General features: G+C 41.5%; 1 protein-coding gene across 4 annotated transcripts in view; it reads left to right on the top strand.

Moving 5' to 3' along the window:
• Window positions 1-24809, top strand: part of VCL (vinculin) — a 95065-nt gene that overhangs the window by 66658 nt on the left and 3598 nt on the right. For 2 of the 4 annotated variants that reach the window (XM_046652322.1, XM_046652321.1), the window contains exons 10-21: window positions 577-752; window positions 4308-4498; window positions 5951-6150; window positions 7523-7651; window positions 11323-11472; window positions 13090-13198; window positions 14330-14632; window positions 15842-15966; window positions 17554-17739; window positions 20492-20695; window positions 22723-22926; window positions 23311-23415. In XM_046652322.1, coding sequence (XP_046508278.1) covers window positions 577-752; window positions 4308-4498; window positions 5951-6150; window positions 7523-7651; window positions 11323-11472; window positions 13090-13198; window positions 14330-14632; window positions 15842-15966; window positions 17554-17739; window positions 20492-20695; window positions 22723-22926; window positions 23311-23415 — 2082 coding nt within the window. The remainder of the gene's footprint in view (window positions 1-576; window positions 753-4307; window positions 4499-5950; window positions 6151-7522; window positions 7652-11322; window positions 11473-13089; window positions 13199-14329; window positions 14633-15841; window positions 15967-17553; window positions 17740-20491; window positions 20696-22722; window positions 22927-23310; window positions 23416-24809) is intronic. The other 2 variants (XM_046652324.1, XM_046652323.1) reach the window with 1 other exon arrangement.

Genomic DNA, 24809 nt, shown 5'->3' with positions numbered 1-24809 from the left:
TTCGTTAGTTCAGATCCTGGCCATGGACAGCGCACTGCTCGTCAGGCCACGCTGAGGCGGCGTCCCACATGCCACAACTAGAAGGATCCACAACTAAAGTATACAACTATGTACTGGGGGGACTTGGGGAGAAAAAGCAGGAAATAAATAAATAAATAAAAGAATAAAATTGTTCTTCATCTCAGAATTCACAACTATATTTGGTCATAGCAATGTTAAAGGGTTAAAGTTTTCTGATACTACTGTAAAATAATTTTCAAGTATTTCGCAAAGAAACATGTGTTTGAGAAACTGAAGAATTAATAAGATGTGATTAATTCAAAGATAAGATAAAGCTTGTGAAGATATATTATTTTAATGGGGAAGAAAAAAATCATTTTTCAAAAGATGAGGAATTGATTTGATTTTACCTGAGCTAAGAACCTATGTAAAATAATAAGGATCAGCATTATAGAAACAATTACTGCTGTGCCTTGTGATTACTTTCAAAATATTTCTGATGGTCTTGGTAAGTTTAATAAAATGTGGTTTGTGAGTAGATCAGAGTGTGCTTATTTTCCATTTCTATGTGTGTAGAATTGGCTTGCAGATCCAAATGGTGGACCAGAAGGAGAAGAACAGATTCGAGGGGCTTTGGCTGAAGCTCGGAAAATAGCAGAATTATGTGATGATCCTAAAGAGAGGGAGGACATTTTACGTTCTCTTGGAGAAATATCTGCTCTGACTTCTAAATTAGCAGATCTACGAAGACAGTATGTATTTGGTTGCTTAAACTGCCCATTAATCTCTCTCTTTTTCTCCTAAGCACATATAATTGAATTCTGTAGGTTACGTGCACATATGATGCTCTTACACTGTATTCTCACAATTCTATGTGACATGGCTTGGTCAGATATTACTCTGTTTTATCCCTGACATAACTAAAGTTTAATAATTTATTGCTGGTCACATAGTTTTAAATTAATAAATTTAGGATGCTAAGATCTCCTTTTATGAGATCTATTTTTTAAATTTCTGAGCCGGCACTTTTCCTGTTACGTAATGTTTGTGACATATCTGTATCCCAGGCATATGAGGAAAATAATTTTTGTGGCTAGCTGTGAAAAGATTCGTGTGTGTGTGTGGTGTGGGGGGTGTGATTGGAGGGAGGCATGAGAAAATACTTTCTTCCTTCCCTAGCAGTGTTATTTCCTAAGGAGTAATTAGAAAAGATCCTTAAATATGACGTCCTCACCACAGCTTCTTCTCTTAAAGGCTTTCATGGCACTACTTTGACTATATAGAAAAGAGGTGTTACTTTCTTCCTTTGATAGATACTTTTCTCTCTTTAGAAAAGAAAACCTATAGCACATGCTAAATGAACATTAAGAAAGGGTACGATGTCAAAAGTAAAAGTTGCTTCTTTCCCACATTAGCCTTCTAGCCACTTCTGCACAGATAACCATAGTCAAGTATTTTGTGAGATTTGGGTTTTCATTTCACTTTCATGTTTCATTTCCTGTTCTTCCATGAGAGAGTGCCTCACGTTTTTCCAAAGAGGTACTTCAGAGTTCTTTCAAGTCTTATATTGATTAAGAGGGCAATGTTTGCTAAGAAAGCAAATTCCTGCCTAGGATCGTGAAATAGGAAATCAGTAGGAGCAGAGTAGGCATACTTTAGGCAAGAGGTTGTGGTGATAGAGACCACCGTAGGTTATAGCTCAAATTTGATTGTATATGAAGCACAGTCATTTGGGGATCACTGTTTTATTTATTTATTTATTTTAAGATTTTATTTATTTCCTTTTTCTCCCCAAAGCCCCCCCGTACCTAGTTGTATATTCTTGGTTGTGGGTCCTTCTAGTTGTGGCATGTGGGACGGTGCCTCAGAATGGCCTGACGAGCGGTGCCATGTCCGTGCCCAGGATCCAAACCAACGAAACCCTGGTCTGCCGCAGCGGAGTGCGCAAACTTAACCACTCGGCCACAGGGCCGGCCCAAGGGGATCACTGTTTTATACCCCAAATCTTGAATTATTTAGGTGGGGAAATGTATAATTTGACAGTTGTAAAATAGAATGTCAACACAGTTAGGTCTATGTTCATTAATATTAGCCCATTAATATAGTCTATTTACATTCTTATTAGATTTAAAAATACTCAGAGGAGGAAACTATGTTCTCAGGACCCTAACACAAGTCCATATACATCGCAGGCACTCATTAATGTTTCTTAATGATGAAGAGAGAATTACTGGTAATGGTGAGAACAGCAGACCTTCATGTGTGGTCACATGCCATCGTTACTTATTGTTATAACATGTCCATATATATAACCTTCTGGCAGCAGGAGTAGCCAGGATCAGAACCATGGTAAATACCTTCTTTGTCCTTTATGGTAGAGAAAGTATAGAAATTTAGAATCAAAAAGGAGCTCTTAAGAGAGTATTTAAATTAGTCCTTCTGGCAGGTAGGTTAATATTTTCCTTTTTATAGGTGAGATAGGTAAGATTAGCCTGAAGTTTACTTTTCTATGACCAAGTGAACTTGAGATATAAAATGTGTCAGACCAGGCAAGGGAAACAAAAGAAAAAATAAACAAATGGGACTACATCAAACTAAAAAGTTCCTGCACAGCAAAGGAAACCATCAACAAAACGAAAAGACAACCTAACAATTGGGAGAAGATGTTTGCAAAGCATATATTGGATAAGGGGTTAATATCCAAAATATACAAAGAACTCATGTGTCTCAACAACAAAAAAAACCAATAACCCATTTGAAAAATGGGCAAAAGATCTGAACAGAGATTTCTCCAAAGAAGATATACACATGGCCAACAGGTACATGAAAACATGTTCAACATCATTAACTATCAGGGAAATGCAAATCAAAACTACAATGAGATATCACCTCACTCCAGTCAGAATGGCTATAATTAACAAGACAAATGACAGGTGTTGGAGAGGATGTGGGGAGGAGGGAACCGTAGTACACTGCTGGTGGGAGTGCAAACTGATGCCGCCACTATGGAAAACGGTATGGAGTTTCCTCAGAAAATTAAGAATAGATCTACCATATGATCCAGCTATTCCACTGCTGGGCATTTATCCAAAGAACTTGAAAACACACATGCATAAAGATACTTGCACCCCTATGTTCTTCACAGCATTATTCACAATAGCCAAGACTTGGAAGCAACCTAGGTGCCCATGAAGGGACGAATGGATAGAGAAGATGTGATATATATATACACAATGGAATACTACTCAGCCATAAGAAAGGATGAAATCCGGCCATTTGTGACAACATGGATGGACCTTGAGGGTATTATGCTAAAATGAAATAAGTCAGAGGGAGAAAGTCAAATACCATATGATCTCACTCATAAGTTGAAGATAAAAACAACAACAAACAAACACATAGCAACAGAGATTGGATTGATGGTTACCAGAGGGGAAGGGCGGAGAGGAAGGGAAAAGGGATGATTAGGCACATATGTGGTGATGGATTATAATTAGTTTTCGGGTGGTGAACATGATGTAATCTACACAGAATTTGAAATATATTATGATGTATATCAGAAAGTTATATAATGTTATAGTCCAATGTTACTGCTATAAAAACAAAAATTAAAATTAAAAAAACCCCAAACCCAAAAAACAATGTGTTAGAATCTTCGTATGTTCATAATGGTTAGAATCTGAAGTCTTTGGAATAAAGTTTTGGGGACAGTTATCTCCCTTTGTGACATAACTGTGATTGTCTTTTTATTTCTGTGTTGATGTTCTTGTTGAGGTTCTTTGGTTGCAAGGAACTAACAAGTAAAAAGTGGAGGTTTATTGAAAATATATAGAGGCATCGAATAGAACCCAATAGCTTAAAGTATGGCCAGATCCTGTGGCAACTAGAAGCGCCTCCCTCCATCTCTTAGTAGCTGTGTGGTGTGCTTTGTTTGTTTCACTCTGTGTGTTGACTTTATTTATTTGGGTTCTTCATCTAGCTTTGACCTACCATGTTTCAGGCTTAATATGACTTTCCAGCTCCAGATCTCACCACTGGTTGACTATGCAATGTTTTATTTATTTATAATTTATACTTCATATTACTTTATATATATATTTTATATATATATTATATATTTATGTATATATAATTTATATTATTAATTGCTTATTTAAGGGCCAAATAGATAAACCTATTTCCTTTCAAACTAAGTTAATAATAATCATTAGCAGTTTGTCACCTTATTAGCATTGGTGTTAGCAAATAAGTCATCTCAATGTAAATAGTGTCTATATGTGACAGAATGGCTGTCTTTTCCTCTGCAGGGGGAAAGGAGATTCCCCAGAGGCCCGAGCATTGGCCAAACAGGTGGCCACGGCCCTGCAGAACTTGCAGACCAAAACCAACAGGGCTGTGGCCAACAGCAGACCTGCCAAAGCAGCTGTCCACCTTGAGGGCAAGATTGAGCAAGCACAGCGGTGGATAGATAATCCCACAGTGGATGACCGGGGAGTTGGTAAGGTCGTCAGTGCAGTCAACCTTCATTAAACTGGTCTCAGTGAAAATAAGTAAGTTGTTGATAGAGATCCTATATCATCTATAATTAGGCACAGAAGGATTTTCTTCAGCTACTAGTGAGTAAGTCATTCTGTAATATGACTTCATTTCCAAATGCAGCCAATAAGATTCCTGTGATTTAATTAAGAAGTATTAGCAAATAAATGATTTTGCTGTGGGCAAATAGAAAAGTCCTCAGGTTGGAACTGAAACTTTGAACTAATTATTTCCAGTCTATGTATATGCCTATTCTATAGTATTTCTTTTATTATAGTCCTTAGAAAGTTCCCAGGTAAACATAATTTTTAGAAAGACACAACTACCAAGGTTACTGTTCAGTTGTGAGAGCTCCTGCATCACAGTCACCTGTATAGTTGATAACCTGAAGTTTTGATTTTTGGGAAATTTTAGGAATGAATCTATAAGAATTTAGGTCATATTATGATAGCAAACCTGCTGAAGCAGAAAGATCTTACTTCATTTGCTGTATTCATTGGATAAAAAGATAATTTTTTAAATTGGTGATTCCCAGTGTTGGGGAATTAAGCTAACATATAATTTACTGGTGGAGGAATAAATTGGTACAAACTTTTTGAATGTTAATTTCATATAATATGTCAAGAGCTTTAAAAATGTTCATACCCGTTGACTCAGCAATTTGACTTATAGGAATTTATTCTAAGAAATAATTAGAGATGTTTCTAAGGAGTTACATACAAGAGTGTATATAAACAGTATAAATGTTTAGTAATAAGCAAATGGCCAAATAATTATGGTTAATATGATAAAATATTACGTAAATTTTAGATAATTATTATTTTTTTCTTTTAAAGATTTTATTTTTTCCTTTTTCTCCCCAAAGCCCCCCGGTACATAGTTGTGTATTCTTCGTTGTGGGTTCCTCTAGTTGTGGCATGTGGGACGCTGCCTCAGCGTGGTCTGATGAGCAGTGCCATGTCCGCGCCCAGGATTCGAACCGACGAAACACTGGGCCGCCTGCAGCGGAGCGCGCGAACTTAACCACTTGGCCATGGGGCCAGCCCCATTAGAGAATTATTTTTGAAGAATATTTAATGATGTGGAAAAATGCTTGCATTAAATTAAAAGAAACAAGGAATAAAAGTTAATGTATAGTATAATCCCAATTTTGTATGTGTGTATAGGACTTGCAAGGCATTGAAAAAGACTGGAAGGAAATGTTCAAATGTGCCAATCTCTGGGTGAAAGGACTATGGGTGGTTTATCTACTTTTATTTATACTTTTCTGTATGTCTCACATTTTTTTCTATTGTCAGGGTAAAAAAACCCACGAAGTGTTACTGTTAAAAAAAAAAAAAACAGCTTACCAGAATGGCACTGTAGGTACCTTCTCCAGGTCTTTGTGAGTTTCAGTGTTTTCTTCTTGGTCCAGGTCAGGCTGCCATCCGGGGGCTTGTGGCCGAAGGGCATCGTCTGGCTAATGTCATGATGGGGCCTTATCGCCAAGATCTTCTTGCAAAGTGTGACCGAGTGGACCAGCTGACGGCCCAGCTGGCTGACCTGGCTGCCAGAGGGGAAGGGGAGAGTCCTCAGGCGAGAGCACTTGCATCTCAGCTCCAAGACTCTTTAAAGGTAAAACTCAGGAGTACATATCATTACATTTCTTATGCTTACTGTTATTGAAAAACTAGGGAGGGAGAGAGTTTTTTAAAATATATCATTTCCTGAGTCTAGGGAAAGTGAAAAGAGTGTGACCAAGGATATAAGGAAATCCACAGCTTATTAGGAAAAAGCTCACCAGTGACAGCAACTAAAGTTATATTTCCCATGTTTCACTCAATGAAGAGCTATTTTGAATTTGCTCCATCCACGTATCACCTGTACTTTTTATTTAATCAATATTTTTCTTAAAATGGACTCTTTTTTTAAACTTAAATAAATTTATTTAAAAGAAAACCTTCTAGTAATCCTGAAACCATGAGCTTGGTGACCTAGTTATATTTTTTCTAATATTCTTTATAAGAAACATGTAATTATTAAAATAAAAGCATTTGTCTTTTTAACACCTAAAAACCACCTCAAGTATCACCAGCCAGTAAATGCCACCCACCTTGAGAAACAGTGAGAGGCGATTGAAACTTCTTTTTTTTTGAGGAAGATTAGCCCTGAGCTAACATCTGCTGCCAATCCTCCTCTTTTTGCTGAGGAAGACTGGCCCTGAGCTGACATCCATGCCCATCTTCCTCTACTTTCTATGTGGGACGCCTACCACAGCATGGCTTGCTAAGCAATGCCATGTCCGCACCCAGGATCCAAACTGGCGAAGCCCAGGCCGTTGAAGCGGAACATGCAAACTTAACCGCTGTGCCACCGGGCTGGCCCCGTGACTTCTTTGTATAAATCCAGAAAACAGATTGGACTAAGTGTGATAACTATGAAAAGGATGTTTTTCGGGACTTCTTTAGACCTAGTTAAGAATTGGATACATATATGTTATCAATTTTTCTATAAACTTAACTGAAAAAACATGTATCAAAAAAATTCCCATTCTTGATTTCTTTCCTCCTAATGTAACAAAATGCTTAGAAATTTGGCACTGCACCCACCAAACAATCCTTACAGTTACTGTGGTCATTATCAGGCCCCTCTAGCATTCAGAATGGTGAGGAACTCCATCTCGTTTCAGGGCTTTCTTTGGGCTCAACCCCATGATTCTCAGTATTGTTTATTGGAGGCCACCAAGAAAAGAAGTAAGATTTCTTGATTGGGTGGAACAATTTCTAGGGAAATGTAGGTCTTGTCTTACCTCTCCTATTAGACTCTAATCGCTTAGAGGGCAGGATTCATATCTTACACCTGTTCCGTGCTAGCTTAGTGCTGTGTACATAGTTGATACTCAATAAATATTTATTGAATGAATGAACGTGTCAGTGAAGTGAGAACACTGTCAGATGTGCTTCTGGAATATTTTTGGAAATTTTTATTTGTAAACAATGTTTTTAAGGATCTGAAAGCCCGGATGCAGGAGGCCATGACTCAGGAGGTGTCAGACGTTTTCAGCGATACCACAACTCCCATCAAGCTGTTGGCAGTTGCGTCCACTGCACCCCCTGATGCACCCAATAGGGAAGAGGTGAATATCTGAGGTCTTCCATTTCTTCTGTTTGCTAGCCATACACACATACACATACATTTATTTATTGATTATTTATTTGTAAAGGTAAGATGTGATTACCGTGTACATCAGGGACAATGGTTGGGAAATTGCAGATGAAAGGTAGAAGAGTGGGAGAGGGAAGGCCCTGCTACCTCTTCTCTTAGACACCAAGTGTATCAGTTAGGAATGTCTTTAGGACATGTCTTTAGTTGCAAGCACCTGACTGTCAGAGATTAAAGCAAATAGATTAGATTCTCATCTGATAACAAGAAATATAGAGAAAGATAGCCTTGGTTCAGCAACTTGACACCATGAAAGCTGGCATCTCTGTGATTTTCTTGGTCTTTTCATCATAGCATGAGATGGCTGTTACAACCCTAGGCCTTATGTTCAAGGCAATAAGAAATAAGGGATGGGTGCATTCCAGTCATAACTATCCCTTTTATTAGGGCACTTTATTCTCAACACAGAAGTCAGGGTGATCCTTTGAAATCATTTGATGTTGTTCATCTACTTAAACCATTCCAGTGACTCCTCCCTGACCCAGCATGAAGCCAGACTCCTTACAATAAACAGTGAGGGCAGTGATGTGCTCATAGCCCAACTCTCCAGGAAAAAAAACCCAAAAATCAAAAAGCCTTGATTTGTAAGGCTTGTTGATTTCCATAATTTAAATATTCCTATCATGGCTGTTTCAATGTGAAGTCACTGAAAGCAGGGTTGGAAAGAGATGGGCACATTTGGCTTGTGTGAGCTGGGTGAGTTGGTACAAGCGGTGGATTTGGTACACCACTGCATCTGGTCCCCCGTCTGCTTCTCTTACCTCGTGTGGTATAACTCTTCCCCTTCCTGCTCCTCTGTCTACATTAACCTCCTTGCATTGTATTCCCAGTATTCCTTGATTATGTTTATATGTTCTAACCTTGGGGCCTTTGTACTTATTGTTCTCTCTGATCTTTCCATAGATAACTATATGTATTTACTCACTTTCTTCAGCTTTCTACTAAAATGTCACTTTTGGGTCACCACCTAAGATAGGAACCCCACCTCCACCCCCACTCCCAGGAATTTCCTAATCTCTATATCCTACTTTTCTCCTCAGCATTTATCAACATTTGATGTATTTACCTTGTTTTTTGTTTGTCTGTCTTCCTCACATTATCATGAAAATTCTTTGTGGGCAGGAACTTTGTTTTGTCATTACTTTATTCCTAGTTCTTAGAACAGTGCCTGGCATATGTTGATATGTTGATACTGAATGAATGAAAGTAAAAGCTTTCCCAGAAATCCTCCAGGAGACTTTTGTTTATGTCTCATTGGCTAGAGCTTTGTCACATAGTTACCTAAGATGCAAAAGAGTTTAAGGAAGCAAGTATTTGGTTTTCCAGCCTCTATAGTATTGGGAGCAAAGGAGAAGGGGTTGGGTCAGGCAACCAAGACACTGTAGAACTGTGTTATTCTTGTTTGCTTAATGACCCCCGTTTTGTTTCTCTAGCCTAGATTACTGGGCTGTTCAGCTCCTGGTCCCCTTAGGCTGGGGTGATTTGCTATTTTTCGTTCCAGACTTCTTTGAGTTTCAGACTAATAGATCCTACCATCTACTGGTAATCTCCACCCAGGTGTTTCATAGCTTACCTTAGCATGCGTTAGCCTCCTTCTTGTCTCTTTCTTGGAAATCTATTTGTGAGTCACTATTGACCGTTTCCTTCCCTTCATCTTCCTACACCAATAAATTAAGGCAAGCTAATTTGATTTCACAAATATTTCTTGAATCATTTCCATTTTCCATTCATGTTGCCACAGCTCTAGTTCTGAACCTTGTCTCTTGCTGCCTGTATGACTGCTCAGCTCTGGCTGCTTTTCTTTGAATCTGTCACTTGGCCACAAATAAAATAAAAATAGAGATCTGACCCAGATATTTTCCTGCTTACACCTTTCAGTGGGCCTTCCCTTTCTTACTGAATAAAGCCCGCGCTCTATGATCTGTTTTCTAATACTCTCTCTATATCTGTTTCCCACAAACCCCTGCCTCTCAGTTCATGCCTCAGCAATATCTAATTGCTTATAGTTTCCTGCATACTCTATCCTTTCTCCCTTCCATGTCTTTGTTCTTTCTGTTTCTCTGCCTAATTACCTTCTTTTTCAGCTAATTCCTGTTTGTTCTTTATCCTGTTATCCTATACTTCCTGGATGGGTTAGGTGCCTTTCCTTTTACTCCCATGCTGTCAGTTCTTAGCTGTGTTATTGCACGTAGCACACTCTATTATAAATATCTGCTTATGGACCTTTTATACCCCACTAGGAGTGAACTCCTTGAGATGCAGAAATTACGTCTTATTCATCTTTGTATCTTCAGCACCTACTCCAGGGTCTGGCACATAATAGGTGATCAGTACATTTTGATTGAGTGACGAGAAAAGCAAGCTAAGCAGACGGTTTAATCAGGGGGAGCAGCAGACATGGGCTGGGATCCAGACAATCAACCAAGGTAGGGAAAAGCCCTGTAGATCCAGAGTGTGGGACACCAGCCAAGGAGAGAAACAAGGACTGAGGCCAGGAGACGGGACAGAGATTTAGGGAGAGATTCTGAGCATTAAATGCACAAACCAGGTAGCTGAATCCAAACCAGAGGCCAGAATAGGGAAGAGACTTGAGTGGGTAAACACAGAACCCTGGCAATGAGATTGGAGCCTGCTGTTGAGCCAGGAGGCCTTTAGAGATCGTCTGCCAGGAGCCAGAACTAGTCTCTAATTGTGGGCATGTAGACCTTGAGGAGGAGGCAAAGAAGAGGAAGCATTCTGCCAGGCATTTCCTGACATGCTCTGTGTATAGTATAAACCTGAACCAGTGCTGTTTGGTATACTTTGCTATTTTAGGCATCAATTCTAATAATGTTATCCAAACAGATGACAGAGTTTTTGTCAATTCATCTAAGTTAAATCATCCTTTTCATGGTATGCAACCTTGTATAATATCCTTGTTGAAGGAAAAGTTAACTTTTTAAAAATGTGAGAACTGAATAAATAATTCAGTAGATGGTTTTACATTTGGGGTAGTAAAAGTTAGCCATCCTCACCCTTGTGTCACACCTGAGTGTGAGCACCAATTATCGTTTTTTCCATGGAGGTCAGGGCAGAGTTTTACAACATTAATGGTAATGGGATATGTGAAAGATGCTGCCCTGAGGAGACTGGAGCTCTGTTTAGGACTCCATGGATATTCTTGGCTTTTAATACACCCAGCCACCTACACTGGAACCTGGAGTGGGTTTGCTTGTCTTTTTGAAACTAGAGGATAAGCCTTTTGGAAATGGGAATTATTTAAGTCTTCACATTTTGTGAAGACTTCACTCCCTGTTGCAGACTGCACAGTGCTGTATGTCCTGTTTGCACTTGGTAAGCACTGGTTGCACTGAAATTCAAGGGTGTGTGTGCACGCGTGCACGCAGATGATGCTTATGGCCAAACCTCTGAGGAGATATAGCAAGGGCAACACTTGGTGTTTGATTGTTGTCTTATTGAGGGTTTGATGTCATTTCTAAAGTCTTTGCTTGAGCAGTTGCTGCCTCTGCTTAAAGAAAGACTTTTTGGCTGCTTGAGCCATTTTATTGAAATAAATTTTCTTTATGTCTTTGTTTTTTCCTCAAGGTATTTGATGAGAGAGCAGCTAATTTTGAAAACCATTCAGGAAGGCTTGGTGCCACAGCAGAGAAGGCAGCTGCTGTTGGAACTGCTAATAAATCAACAGTGGAAGGCATTCAGGCGTCAGTGAAGACGGCCCGAGAACTCACACCCCAGGTTGGGTTTTGCTCACTCTTCATCATTTTAATATTCACCATATAGTATTCAGTAAAGAAGGTTAATTATGGAACAGTTTTTGTACATTTTTGAACATTTACATAAAATGTCATGGAAAAAACACTCATATCCATAGTGTCAAAATCATTTTTATATTGTTTGAAGTTTTTTACAATGATTATAGATTAATTTTCAAAGTAGAAAAAACTAGTAAAGCACCTCCCCCCCGCCCCCCCACACACACAACACACACATAAGGGAAATATTTGGATAATCTTGAGAGGTTAGTTTATTTTGATTTTAGAGCTTATGCCTTTCCCCATATCTCTTTGAGGGAACTTTTAAAAAATTCCGTTGTGTCCATAACTTATTTTCTTTTTTCTACTTAATTATATAACCAAGATAGAGCTAGTATACTAGAAGAGTGAGAACAAAAGAAAACAATTTGGACAGGAATTAAAGTTCAGTAAATGATAGGTGTTTCTAAAAATACCAGTTCAACATCGTTTGGTGTGATGTTTGTGCATTTTTAATTCTAATCAAAATATACAAAATGCATTATTTTTTCATTCATGTATTCAGCAGGTATATATTGAGTACCTATAATGCATTAGGAACTGTGCTAGGTGTTATAGATCTGTGATACTGGCTTTGGTGGGGACTTGCAGGGAGAGACAGGGAAATAAGCACGTCTCTAATTGTTCAACTTTTGGCCACATGACATATTAATAAGTTAGATTCTCTTGAAAAATCATAGTTTTAAAAAAACTGTATAATATGAACATGTCTAAAGTTTCTTTAGAAACTTCCATAAAACGTGGAACGTAAACGTAAAACATAGGATTTCTATATAAAACTCAGATTCCTAAAAAAAAGGAAACAGAAAACTAGATTTAAAACACCATTTGTACAAAGAGTAAGGACTTTGGAGACAGATCTGGACCTGAATCCTCTGTGACTTTGAGTTTCTTCATCTGTAAAATGGAGATAATTCCTTCCTAATGGATTGTTTTGAGGATTAAGAGGATGCTTGTTCAGCCTGTAACTTACCAAATACTTGATAAATGTTAGTTCCTTCCCCAAGTGCTCTAACTGACTGGGTGGGAGCTCACTTAAATTTTCTGAGCCTTGGTTTTGCATCTGTAGAGAAATTACCTATCCTGTCTCTCTCATAAGGTTGTTGTAAGGATTCAGTAAGATAATGGATGTAAGAGCACTTTGTTAACTGTAGACAGTTATTTGTTATAAATATTCCTATCAATTTTAAGTAATTTTTGGTATCTTTCTTCATGGTGCTTTTTAAAATGGAAGAGTTGACATCAAGGGCTTAAATATATGTCAGTTTTGTGTATGTCCTAAAGTATTAAGTGAACACTCATTTACTTTGTTACTTTATTACCTTCTTAAAATCAGGCTGTGACTGTAAAATGTTTTGTGAGGGCCTATTCTGGGGTCCTGTTTATGAGACCAAACCTAATGTGTTCAGTCTGAAAAGAGACTTGCTGGTTTTTGGCTTTACAGTGCCATCTATAGGTAAAGAAGAGGAATCTTAACTGAAAGTTTGTGTTTGAGTGGGAGGGTGCTCTGGTGTTTAAAGGGTTGTTTTGTCGTTGCCAGGTCGTCTCAGCTGCTCGCATCTTACTTAGGAATCCTGGAAATCAAGCTGCTTATGAACATTTTGAGACCATGAAGAACCAGTGGATTGATAATGTTGAAAAAATGACAGGTAGAGCTGTGTGCAAAGTTCTTATTGTCTAACCTATGAGAAATAAGTTCTGAGAAACTCAAGCTGGACGGATTATGTTACTCAGCTGTAATTGGATAAAGGGATGGTCATGTGCTTGACAGTGTACTTGGCCCTGACTAGGGCTACTGAGCAGCAGCGGTTTCTCATTCGAGCCTTGCAACTTTGTCCGAAGAGAGACTCTTTGAGTCTCTTTTATTTTAATACTGTCCTCCTGCTGTGATGTTTATTGTTACAGCTCCTATCTCCCCTTTGAATAGTGTCTTTGCTCAGTCTGAGCCAGAGTTTGGTTTCAGAGGCTGAGAGGCGGTGTTTGTGGATACACTAAGTGTCCCTGTCATTTTCAGTGGATTCACATTTCAAGGAACTACAATAGCGACCATTTAACACAACTTGTCTCAGAGTTTCCTCCAACTTATCAACTACATAGTTTTTTAAAAAAAGGAGAAACCAACCACCAACAAACCTGTGTCTGTGCAATTGAAGTGGCAGCTCTGAATCATCTTCCTTCTCTATGGAGGGAGGGATAGGAGACGAGGGAAGAAAAGAGGGATGCATGCTCTTCTGCTTCCCCGCAGAACCTGCTGTGACAGAGATCCACAGCAGCCAGAGATGAAAGTGGAGCTCCTGAGGTGTCTGAAGAGAGGTAACAGAAACAAGAAACAGGCTGTTAGGGTTACTGGAATCCTCCGCGTGGCTCATCTTGGGCAATACAAGCTGCCAACAAGCAACAGATGGCTGGGGAGTGAGACAAGAAGGGAGAAAAAATTATTAACAGATAAGGTGGTGATGATGCGGTGAAGGTTTCGGACGTAATTTTTGTTTCCTCCTGATGTCGTTACATTTCTGGTTGTCTGTGGTAGATACGAGAAGACCAGTGACCAAAGTTGGTATAAATGCTCTGAGTCTCTCTGGCCTCCTAGGCTACGTCCGCACTTTTTTTTAACTATGGTATTCACCTGGAAGCTTTTGATTGTGTAAGAAGGGCTTTGAGCTGAATGAGAGAATTCTGGATCTTGTACTTTCACATGAGAAACTTGAGTGGACAACGGGCTTTTGGAATCTCTGTTCTTCTAAAATAGAAACTAAATTCTATTTCTGTTCTCCTGACAGGGCTGGTGGACGAAGCCATTGATACCAAATCTTTGTTGGATGCTTCCGAAGAAGCAATTAAAAAAGATCTGGACAAGTGTAAAGTAGCCATGGCCAATATTCAGCCTCAGATGCTGGTCGCTGGGGCAACCAGCATTGCCCGTCGGGCCAACCGGATCCTGCTGGTGGCTAAGAGGGAGGTGGAGAACTCTGAGGATCCCAAGTTCCGTGAGGCTGTGAAAGCTGCCTCTGATGAGTTGAGCAAAACTATCTCCCCAATGGTAATGGATGCAAAGGCTGTGGCTGGAAACATTTCTGATCCTGGTAAGCAATGCCTGGTGTGGTTCACCTCAGCTGGGAAGTTAACTCAGGAAGTTGACAGGGTGGGGAGAAAATATGCACCCCACGACCACCACATACAAAATCTGGGAGCAAAAACTACAGACACTTAGTTTGAGAATGCTAGATTAATCTTTTTCTGTCCAAAAGATATTGAACAGAATATTTTCTGCATCATTGGCAGGGTTGTAAGTTACTCTGGACCAACTTCTCTGCACTTTCTTAATGTTGTCTGACTAAATAGCTCCGGCCCTGTTTAGTCATTATTTTGGAAATTTCTCAAAAGATATATGATAAACAGTTTACCAACTGTTTAGCTTATGTAACGAGCGTTACTTTTCTTAATATGCTTTTTCTCTGGAAAACATTTTCCACTTCTGTCAAATCTGGAGGGCTTAAGTTGACCTGTCGTCTCCTAGGTGATTATCCTGGTCCTATACCAAAGAATCTAGGTTTTCTTTAGCTGAATTTTGATCGTATTTTCAGTACTACTCAAGATATTACCAATCCTTTGGTTCGAAACATCTGAATGCTTCCTGTTCTGAGCATCCAATGTTTGTAGCCTCGTCTATGAGTAGAGTCCAGTTATTGTGAAAGAGTAGGAAGGAGGGGCTGCTGTATTCATCCCTAGCCCAGGCAGAATCTTTCTAGTATCTTTAATCCACCTTCACTAAGGACAAGCTCAGTTTCCTAACTGGAGTCTCTAATAGCTTGAGTAGATTCCTGAATTCCAGGTGACTGGACAGTAGCAGCAGCTCAACATAGGGGTTAATAAGCTGAATGCCAGGTGAAGCAAAGGGGTAGGGAGAAAGTTGAGAAGTACTCTAGGGACTGTGCCCAATCTGAAACTGACATTGCCCTGTTCTGAGTTGAGGTTTATCTCTTGACTGCTTCATCATGAGAGATGATGAGCACCACCTGAGCCCAAAGTTTTCACACCCAGGAATGTCCTGAATTCTTATTAGTTGTATAGGCAAGAAGGCCCCCTGAGCACTATAGGGCACAGCTGGTTTGTGACACTTCTGACTCTTTGTAGGCCTCAGGGCATCTGCCTTACTCTTACTCATTGCCTGGGATGCTTACTGGAAGCTTCATACCCAGCTTTTGTTAATGGAAACCAGTTCTTCTGCTGGACAGACAGTGCTCCAAGGGCACTGACCTGCCCAGCCGAAAGTGAGGGTGTCTTGTGTTTAGGCCTGCAAAAGAGCTTCCTGGACTCAGGATATAGGATCCTGGGAGCTGTTGCCAAGGTCAGAGAAGCCTTCCAACCTCAGGAGCCTGACTTCCCGCCTCCTCCACCAGACCTTGAGCAGCTCCGCGTAAGTAAATTCAGAGAGATGGGGAGAATTGAGCAGCAGGGTGCTGGGACTGTGGCAAGAGAAGAGGTAGACTGTTCTGGAGCCTCAATCACTGTGTGGCTTTGTTTAGCTTTTACTTGAAGCTTAGTTGGAGGTGCAACTTGACTTTCATTCCTAAATCTAGTGGAGTCCCAACCCAGTGCTTATGCATGTGGTATGCTGGGTAGGTGGGGTCTGTGGTGTTGGCCTACTCTGATGGGGAGTGATAGGAGCACTGGAGCTGGCTTTGGTAAGTGTGGATGTGTTGAGTGATGAGTTAGTGGGCAAATTAGTGAGGAGTGGGAAAATAAACTGCTCAGCTTATTATGTGGTGAGGAGATTCCATGTGTTCCCAGTTGATGATGGCAAAACTGAGGTGGTTAGACTCTTGTGTATATTCTTCTTTCCTTTACTTGATTTTTTTGGTAATAAAAGTAATACAATCCTTTTTTTTAAAAGAAAAGCTTACTTTTTCCCAACTGTAATTTAAAATCTTTTGATGCCCCCCAAAGTACCATGAATTTATTCTTTCATAGGTAAATGGTTTAGGGGGAGGTTAGCTGGGCAATATCTTGCATATACAAGTCCTAGAATCAGAAATAGTGATTAGGGCCCAGCCCCGTGGCTGAGTGGTTAAGTTCGCATGCTACGCTTCGGCAGCCCAGGGTTTCGCTGGTTCGGATCCTGGGCATGGAAATGGCACTGCTCATCAGGCCATGCTGAGGCGGCATCCCACATGCCGCAACTAGAAGGACCCACAACTAAAATATATAAAACTACGTACTGGGGGGATTTGGGGATAAAAAGCAGAAAAAACCCCCAAAAGATTGGCAACAATTGTTAGCTCAGGTGCCAATCTTTAAAAAAAAAGAAATAATGATTATTTTTAGACATTTACTCTAACTAACAGCACTGGAAATAGCTTGACCTTGGGAATAGTTTATCAAGGCAATGATATGATTTACTCTTCTTGATTTACTTTCTCATATTTAATGTCAGTAAAAGATGTAAGTTTCTAAGTTGGTTGAGGACAAAATTGGATCATTGTGCCCCTAGTTAAGGAATAGTGCTCCCCTAGCTTCCAGTGCTTGATTCTTTCCAGCTGGCCTGTTGGTGGGTGGTTAGGGCCAGGGAGAGGGCTCTTTTGGAGAACAGCTTCTTTTGTGGTCAATAGTCATGACGTTTAGAATCAAGATCTTACAGGCTGTTTTGGCTAGCTACCCCTCATTGACAGAGGGGAACCTAAGGCCCAGGGGAGAAGTTACTTGCCTATGTAGCGGCCCCTCAACAGAGTCAGAACCAGAACTTAGATCTTCTTTGAGAATCCTTGGTCTGGTAGTACTGTGCATGCCACTCTGGGATATGTCCAAAACAGTAGCAGCTAGCTTTTTATCGAGGAAAAAGGAAGAAAGTATGCTTCTGTTGAGATTGAAGCAGGTGGTGTTTGGGTGGTCTTATATGGAGTGAATGTGGGTGGCTTTTCTGGGGATGCTTTTTAGAGGAAAGGAAAGAATTCTAGCGGGTAGTAGTTCCTAGGGCTTTACTTACAACCTAGTAATTGTTTCTTAGCTGACAGATGAGCTTGCTCCTCCCAAACCACCTCTGCCTGAGGGAGAGGTCCCTCCCCCCAGACCCCCACCACCGGAGGAGAAGGACGAAGAGTTCCCTGAGCAGAAAGCTGGGGAGGTGATTAATCAGCCAATGATGATGGCTGCCAGGCAACTCCATGATGAAGCTCGCAAATGGTCCAGCAAGGTGAGTGATGAAGCTTTTCCTGTTGAGAAAGGATGAAGAACCATGCTTACAGCCCAGGAAGAAGAATCTATTTGGAAAGTCCTCCTCTCTCTGCTTTGGTTCCTGTTGTTGCCAGTCATGTGATCCTCTTATAGTAGTTTAGTGAGATGTTTCTGGTGCTTGATGGTTTCTCCTTCTGGCAGCAAAAGTGAGAGCTAGGATGCCTGTGGCTTGAGAGTGCCTTTCCTCTGTCCATTAGAGCATCAGCTGCCCTCATGCTGGACGTTTGGTGTCTTTTAGAAATTGCTTTTCTTTCTTAGTATTGCTGAATGTTTTTAGATGCTCTCTTGCTAATTATCAGCACTCCAAACGTGACACTGTCTTCTGTGGGCTCTGCTGCAGCTAGATGAAATGTTTGCAAGCAAGTAGATTACTGTGTTAGAAGCCTGTGCTTTGTCCTTTTCTCAGAATCGTCTTACTCCTCAACTCAAGACAGCTCTAGGTTAACTCCAACTAAACAAATCTGAAAGTGTAAATATTAATGTGGTTGGTGAAAATTTGGATGCCACAGCAAGTCATGCCTCATGAATAACTTTTGCTTATTTTCCCCTAAATGAAAAGTGAGTGGTAGCTTTTCCAGATAAGAGCTAAATATTATTACTAACCTTGCAGTGAAATGTAGTTGTAAGTCAGTTCTGAACTGTTTCTAATATGACCCTAGATCTTTATTTCCACCAACTATTTGCCTTTTTTCTTGTCAAACCCTCAGCCATCTCAAACTCTTGTATTGAATGTAGTTCCTTGGGGACTTCCTGCACATGCAACTGATCTTGGGTTTTTTCAGACTGGGAAATTGACCTTTGTTTTTTAACTATTTTTCTGAACCATTAGCTGTGAGCCCAGGTTCTAAGACAGAATGGTGACCTTGCTGGTCAGGTCCAACCTGTGGAATTGTTTATAATCTTCTCTCTCCAACTGGGACATGCACATCCCTAGGACCATTAGCATGCACGTGAGGAGGGGGTTTGGGGTGACAATGAAAATGAAACTTGGTTTTACTCAAAGGTTTTAAAGGAAATTTAAGTTTGATTACAAATAAACCCAGATACATCGTGAAGTAGAATATACATGAATTGTAAAGATAAAATTTAAGAGGCAGACAGCTTCAGCCTACCTATTTACCCTAATCTGCCATTTGTGGCCAGAAATCCTTAGGTCTGACTGTCTCTGGAGGTTTGGAGCATCAGAGGATTGCTGACTATGAGCTGTGTGAAGTCAGGTGCTGCTTGAACCATGTGTGTTTGGGGAGGTGGGTGGAGGTATGTGTTTGTAGTATCTGTCAATCTATCTGTCTTTGTATACTTTGGGACTCTGAATCCCAGCAGCAGTGAGCTAGCCTCTCCTCCAAGGAATGGGGATGAGTCCCAGTTGAGGCAGAGGTTAGGTGAAAGGATTTCGATGGTACCTGAATCCCTTGTTGACCCTGAATCCTCCAACTTTGTCGTCACCTTTTGGAGACAGTTTTCTGTGCCAGATAAGACTTTTAGGAGTGATAGCAACCGCCAATATAATTCCACACAAACTCCTACTCCTCTTGATTAAAGATGGTTGATATAAAGAACCTGTGTTCACCATTATTCACATAAGTGGTTTTGGCCTCATTGGGGCAATTCCTTTTATTTTCTTTCCTCTCTAGCCTATTTTAGCATTTGATCCCTTTGCCTCTTCCCCTGGCCTTTCAGAATTCCCATCCCTGGTATTAAATTCATTCTCTCCCTGCTTGGATTCTGTTCTCTCATGGGCACCAATTTTGGTCTCTTCTGAGTTCAGCCTTGGTCAGTTGCCAAGTCCATGTGTTATCTATTAAATATGTAAATTGAGTTTGAGGTGAGTGAGAACCCTATTTTGCAACAGGAGAGATTTAGGTTGTACCCAAAGAACAGCTTTCTGAGTTTGTACTAGCAATGGATTCCATATGAGATTGTGGAAGCATTGTCTCTGAACATCTTGAGGGGATAGAGAGCTGGTCTGAGGTGTGGGTTTTCCGTAAGATGGAGGCTGGATCACTTCTCGAGCCCCCTTCCAGCTGGGTGATTTTAGCTTACTTAATAAGTCCTTTTCAATCACTATCATGTTTGCTGTCCTGCCTCTTTCCTGGTTTGATATATCTGTTGCCTCCAATGTGTTGTTTTTAATTCTGGGACTTTTAACTACTGAGGGAAATAATAATGTGTGTCTGGCAGCTACAGAGCTGACTCAAGTCACTGCCTGTGTCCAAGAACATGTAGAACAGTGTCCATATGAGCCAGCAGGTGTCACTTTGTTTTGTTCAAAGCAACTTCTGTGGCTGCATTTACTTTTTCCCTCTGGATTCCTTTTAAAAGTAATCAGCTACTACTGTTGGGTTGTTTGGTGTCTCAAAAATGTTCTGTCGTGAGAATTACTCTTGGCAAGTTTAACTTTGGCAGTCAGTGAATAAAAAAGGAAGGAATGCCACTTGCTTTCTTGGTATAAATGTTTCTCTGGAAACCCTTTGCCACTGGAGTGAATCTCTTTCCTTCACTCACTATGAACAGGGTAGGTTGGACTGGTGCTGGAGGCTGAGAATTCCCCCTTTTGTGGAGCTTGGTCATCTGGCTCCTGAAGAATATGCTGTTTTCTTTCCCATCCTAGGCAAGCTTTGGTTACTAAACCAGCTGAAGCTCAGTTTCCCAAGTCCTCCTGCTCTTACTAACACTGTCCCTGTTTCTCATCCTTCCTGCCATCGACAAAGCCGGGTAACCCAGCCGCTGAGGTGGGTCTAAGTGTTGTAGCTGAGGCAGATGCGGCCGATGCTGTTGGGTTCCCTGTCCCCCCTGACATGGAAGACGATTACGAACCTGAGCTGCTGTTAATGCCATCCAATCAGCCGGTCAACCAGCCCATTCTGGCCGCGGCTCAGTCATTGCATCGGGAAGCTACCAAGTGGTCTAGTAAGGTACTGATTAGCACCCCCAGTTGGGGCTGCTCCATATGCATCCGGCCATGTGCAGCCTTGACACATTGCATCACTCATGATCTGTGCGGGTCCTGTGAGTCTGAGCAGGGTGGGCATCTGTCTGTCTGCACCTTGTTGTTAGGACTGGCTTCACAAGTTGATAGGTTTGCTAATACCAGATTAATTGGATTGCATTTATGTTTGGGGGCTAGTGAGAGATGGGGTCACTTTTTGAAAGGATTCCTTTTGTTACTGACCTTGTGGGCACTTTGGGAACTTTAAATCCCTTGGGAAGCCGTGGATGCATCTCTCAATGACTTGCAGGTCAGGAACCATTGTAGACCAGTAAGAAGTCACCTGGCCTGATCATTGAGCTTTGCCTGCCACCCCCGCCCCTGCTGATCTCTCACTGATGGCTCAGGCAGAGTTGATCAGGATGAGAAGCAGCTTCATATGGCAGGGTCTCTGGGGAGGACTGCTTGCTGCCCTGCACTTGGCTGTGTGGCAGATGCTGGCCTTAATGGGAACCCATGGGGAAAGGGGCTTCACTGACTGCTTGTCCAGGTGTTGCAGTGAGAGAGGATGGGAATGGGGAACAGAGAGCACTCAAGGCTGCAGGACAAGCAGTAATAGAGCTTTGGCCTTGGGGACTGAACCAAGGCTAGTTTCGGGTATAGGGGCGGGGTGATCACTTTTTTCCCTTTGAAGGTGGCATGTTCCAAGAAGAAAGGGTTTGAAGAGTGTTGGGTAATAATTAACCCTGGCACTATACTGTCTTCTAACCAAGGTCATGAAGTTCTATAGTGATCCCAGGTCTGCACTGGAAGAGGTGGGCCCAGACGGCCTTGTCTAACACACCCTATTCTCATGACTTCTTCCCATACCTGTGTTCTCTCTGGCTTCAGTTACTGCCTGAGATGTTACACGCCTTCCAGCATAAACGATCAGCCACTTTCTGGTGCCCATGGTGATCTCTCACAGAGTGCCCTGCAGTGGCATGGTTTGTGTATGCCTCACTGCATCATATAGAAATTGAAAAGCATGAGGGGAAAAATGAGGAGGTCCTGGCCTTTCAGGTGGTTTTGAACATGGCAGTTGTTATTTTTGGTTGTTACCAGCCAAAAGATGAACCTTTTAGGATATAAAGTAAATTACTTGTGCAATTCTTTATTATGACCCATGAGGGTTTTATGCCAAATCTAAGATAAACTAAGATAAAATGCCAAATCTAAGATAAACTGCTATTAGTTGGCATGGGGGGTTCCATTTACAGCTTGGCTCATGATTTTATTTTCTTGATATGTCCCCCAGCATCCTCTTAGCTAAAGGTTTCTTTAATTGAAGCCACTTAGCTGAGGGGCTGAAGGGTTGATTCTTGGCCTTTTTAAATGTGAAAAATTAAAATCAGGCAGGCAAGACAAAGAGGCAATAGAGGGAGAGAAGGAGTAGTCTAGGTCAGGAAATATATTTTTTATCACCAAGGCTGATAATAGTTACTTGGGGTTTTAAATTCTAGTTCAGCAGCGGTAGTCCTTGGCTGCTATTTGTAACAAGTGTAAGGATGAAGAGGATGATTTCAGCATCTGGAAAAAAGCCTCCTCTGTATTTTCCCCTCAGGCCAGCTCTACTGCTTTTCCCCTATAGAAAGGAAAATGCCTGTTTAACCAACTTCTTGGCCCCATTTTATTGATATTTTATTGACATGATTAACCTGGAGATGCTGACATGCTTGTTTAGTGCTGTGCCTGGGGCGCACATCTTGTCCTTTCAGATTAAGATCCAGGTCTTCCTTTTTTCAGTCGGGTGATCTCTCTCTCTCACTCTCACTCACTGAGTGCTGGGGTGAGTGCCCTGGGTCACTCTTCTCTTTGTTTCCCCTGTGCTATCCATATCATTTTATCCTCTTCTCACTCTTCCAGAGGGCTGCTAGAGCAGCAGGCTCTCTCCTCTTCTCTGTGCTTCTACCTCCTTCCCTAACTTGGCCAGAGTGTGGGCTGAGCTCACACTGTATCTTTGCTTCTCTCTAGGGCAATGACATCATTGCAGCAGCCAAGCGCATGGCTCTGTTGATGGCTGAGATGTCTCGGCTGGTAAGAGGGGGCAGTGGTACCAAGCGGGCACTGATTCAATGTGCCAAGGACATCGCCAAGGCCTCAGATGAGGTGACTCGGTTGGCCAAGGAGGTTGCCAAGCAGTGCACAGATAAGCGCATTAGAACCAACCTCTTACAGGTACTCAGGAAAGTGTGTGTGTGTGTGAATCAGAGTGAGGGTGTGTGGGAGGGAGGAACGTAGAAGAGAGAAAAGTGGGTGAGCAAGGAGGCGGCAGTGCTTCAGAGTGGAAAGAAATAAAAGGGGAAATATGCATGCGTATTGGGGGAAAAACAGATTCAGGAGTTTATTTCCTAATCAAATGAAAGAAATTTTAGTGCTTCCATTTCTGGACACAGGGCATATACTGATCCTAGGGAGAAAAGAAGTGGAATTCTGCTGCTAATTCACTGAGTGCCTTCTGCATGCTAGCCGCTGAGAATACAGAGGTGGATAAGTCTTGCCCTCAAAGAGCTTGTGGGCAAGAAAAATATAGAAACAGGCTAAATTAAATTTTCTTTTTAGGTATGTGAGAGAATCCCCACCATAAGCACCCAGCTGAAAATCCTGTCCACAGTAAAGGCCACCATGCTGGGCCGGACCAACATCAGTGATGAGGAATCTGAGCAGGTATGTGTCTGCTCCTTCTGGTTTCTTGCCAGCAGCTTCTTTGCTAGTTATAGCAATTAATTCAGCTTTGGGGAAATTTAACCTGTTAATTGAGCATTCAGTATGTGGGATGCAGTCTTCAACCCTCTCAGAAGGGCATCTGTGTTGGAGAGATGCATCAGAAATTTGGAAGGGGAAGTAAGGCTCTTGTGTAACTTTTGTTATTTTACAGATGGGAAATTGAGGCCTAGGGAGGTTAAGTGTTGGAATCAGTAGCAGTTAGGACTCTTCTCAGTTCTTTTCCTCCCTGGATTAGGTTTGGCCCTCTTGAGGCCTTCAGTGCCTGTTTACTCCCGCCCACTATATCTTTTTGCTGGAGAGAATTTCTCCTTCCTAGCTCTCTGGGTAAGTACCTGAGGGAGGATGAATAGTGTAGGCTTCTCAGGGGCCTGTGCTGAGGCTGAAATGACAGCTCAAAGGAGGTGCTTCTCTTTCGGTTTCTTTGACAGAGATTGAAGTAAGGATGGTGGGAGGGTTCTCTTAAGCAATGCTTCTTATATGTAGTTTGGCAACCACTTCTTGGAGTTTGTCCTCCTTCCTTGCCTCCTGGAAATGTGGCCCAGGTCTTTCAGAAAGCCCTCATTTGAGCACCTCTTCCTCTCCCTCTCCTTATCTCCTCTCTAGAAGGCTCTGCTGCGAGCCAGACTCCCAATTTCTTCCTATGGCAGGTAGCACATCTTTGGCTGAACTGCCCAGACAAGGCTTATCATACATGGTCTATGTATGTGCACTGTATTAGCCACTATATAAGGAATTTAAAAAAATAGACATAATCCCTCCCTTTGAGGAACTCAAATAGTTTGAAAAACCATCTCTGATCTCTAGGCCAGGTGACAGAGGCTAAGGGCACTTTAGAGATAAGGAGGCTACTCTTTTTGGTGCCAGTAATGCTCCTTTCACTACCATGGTTTTTTTTGGGGTTTTTTTGCTGAGGAAGATTAGCCTTGAGCTAACATCTGTTGCCAATCCTCCTCTGTTTTTGCTTGAGGAAGATAGCCCTCAGCTAACATTTGTGCCAGTCTTCCTCTATTTTCTATTGTGGGTCACTGCCACAGTGTGGCTGATGAGTGGTATTGGTTTGCTCCCAGGATAAAACTCATGAACCCAGGCTGCTGAAGCGTAATGTGCTAAACTTAACTACTATGCCATGGGCCTGACCCCTCACTACCATGTTTTAAGCCAGTGGTTCTCACCCTAACCCTCTCTTCTCCCAAACCGTAGGAACTGGATTGTCACCCCTAACTCCCATGTATTCTAGCCAGGGTTTGGGCACTGGGCTCTTTCCTGTCATATGAGCTCTTCTGCCCCAAGAAGAAGTGGCAAAAACAGGGAAGGAAGGATAAGGCTCAGAGTTT

The sequence above is a fragment of the Equus quagga genome, chromosome 2, assembly GCF_021613505.1.
Source record: "Equus quagga isolate Etosha38 chromosome 2, UCLA_HA_Equagga_1.0, whole genome shotgun sequence".
NCBI classification, from domain to species: Eukaryota; Metazoa; Chordata; class Mammalia; order Perissodactyla; family Equidae; genus Equus; species Equus quagga.
This window is presented reverse-complemented; position numbering and strand designations above follow the sequence as displayed.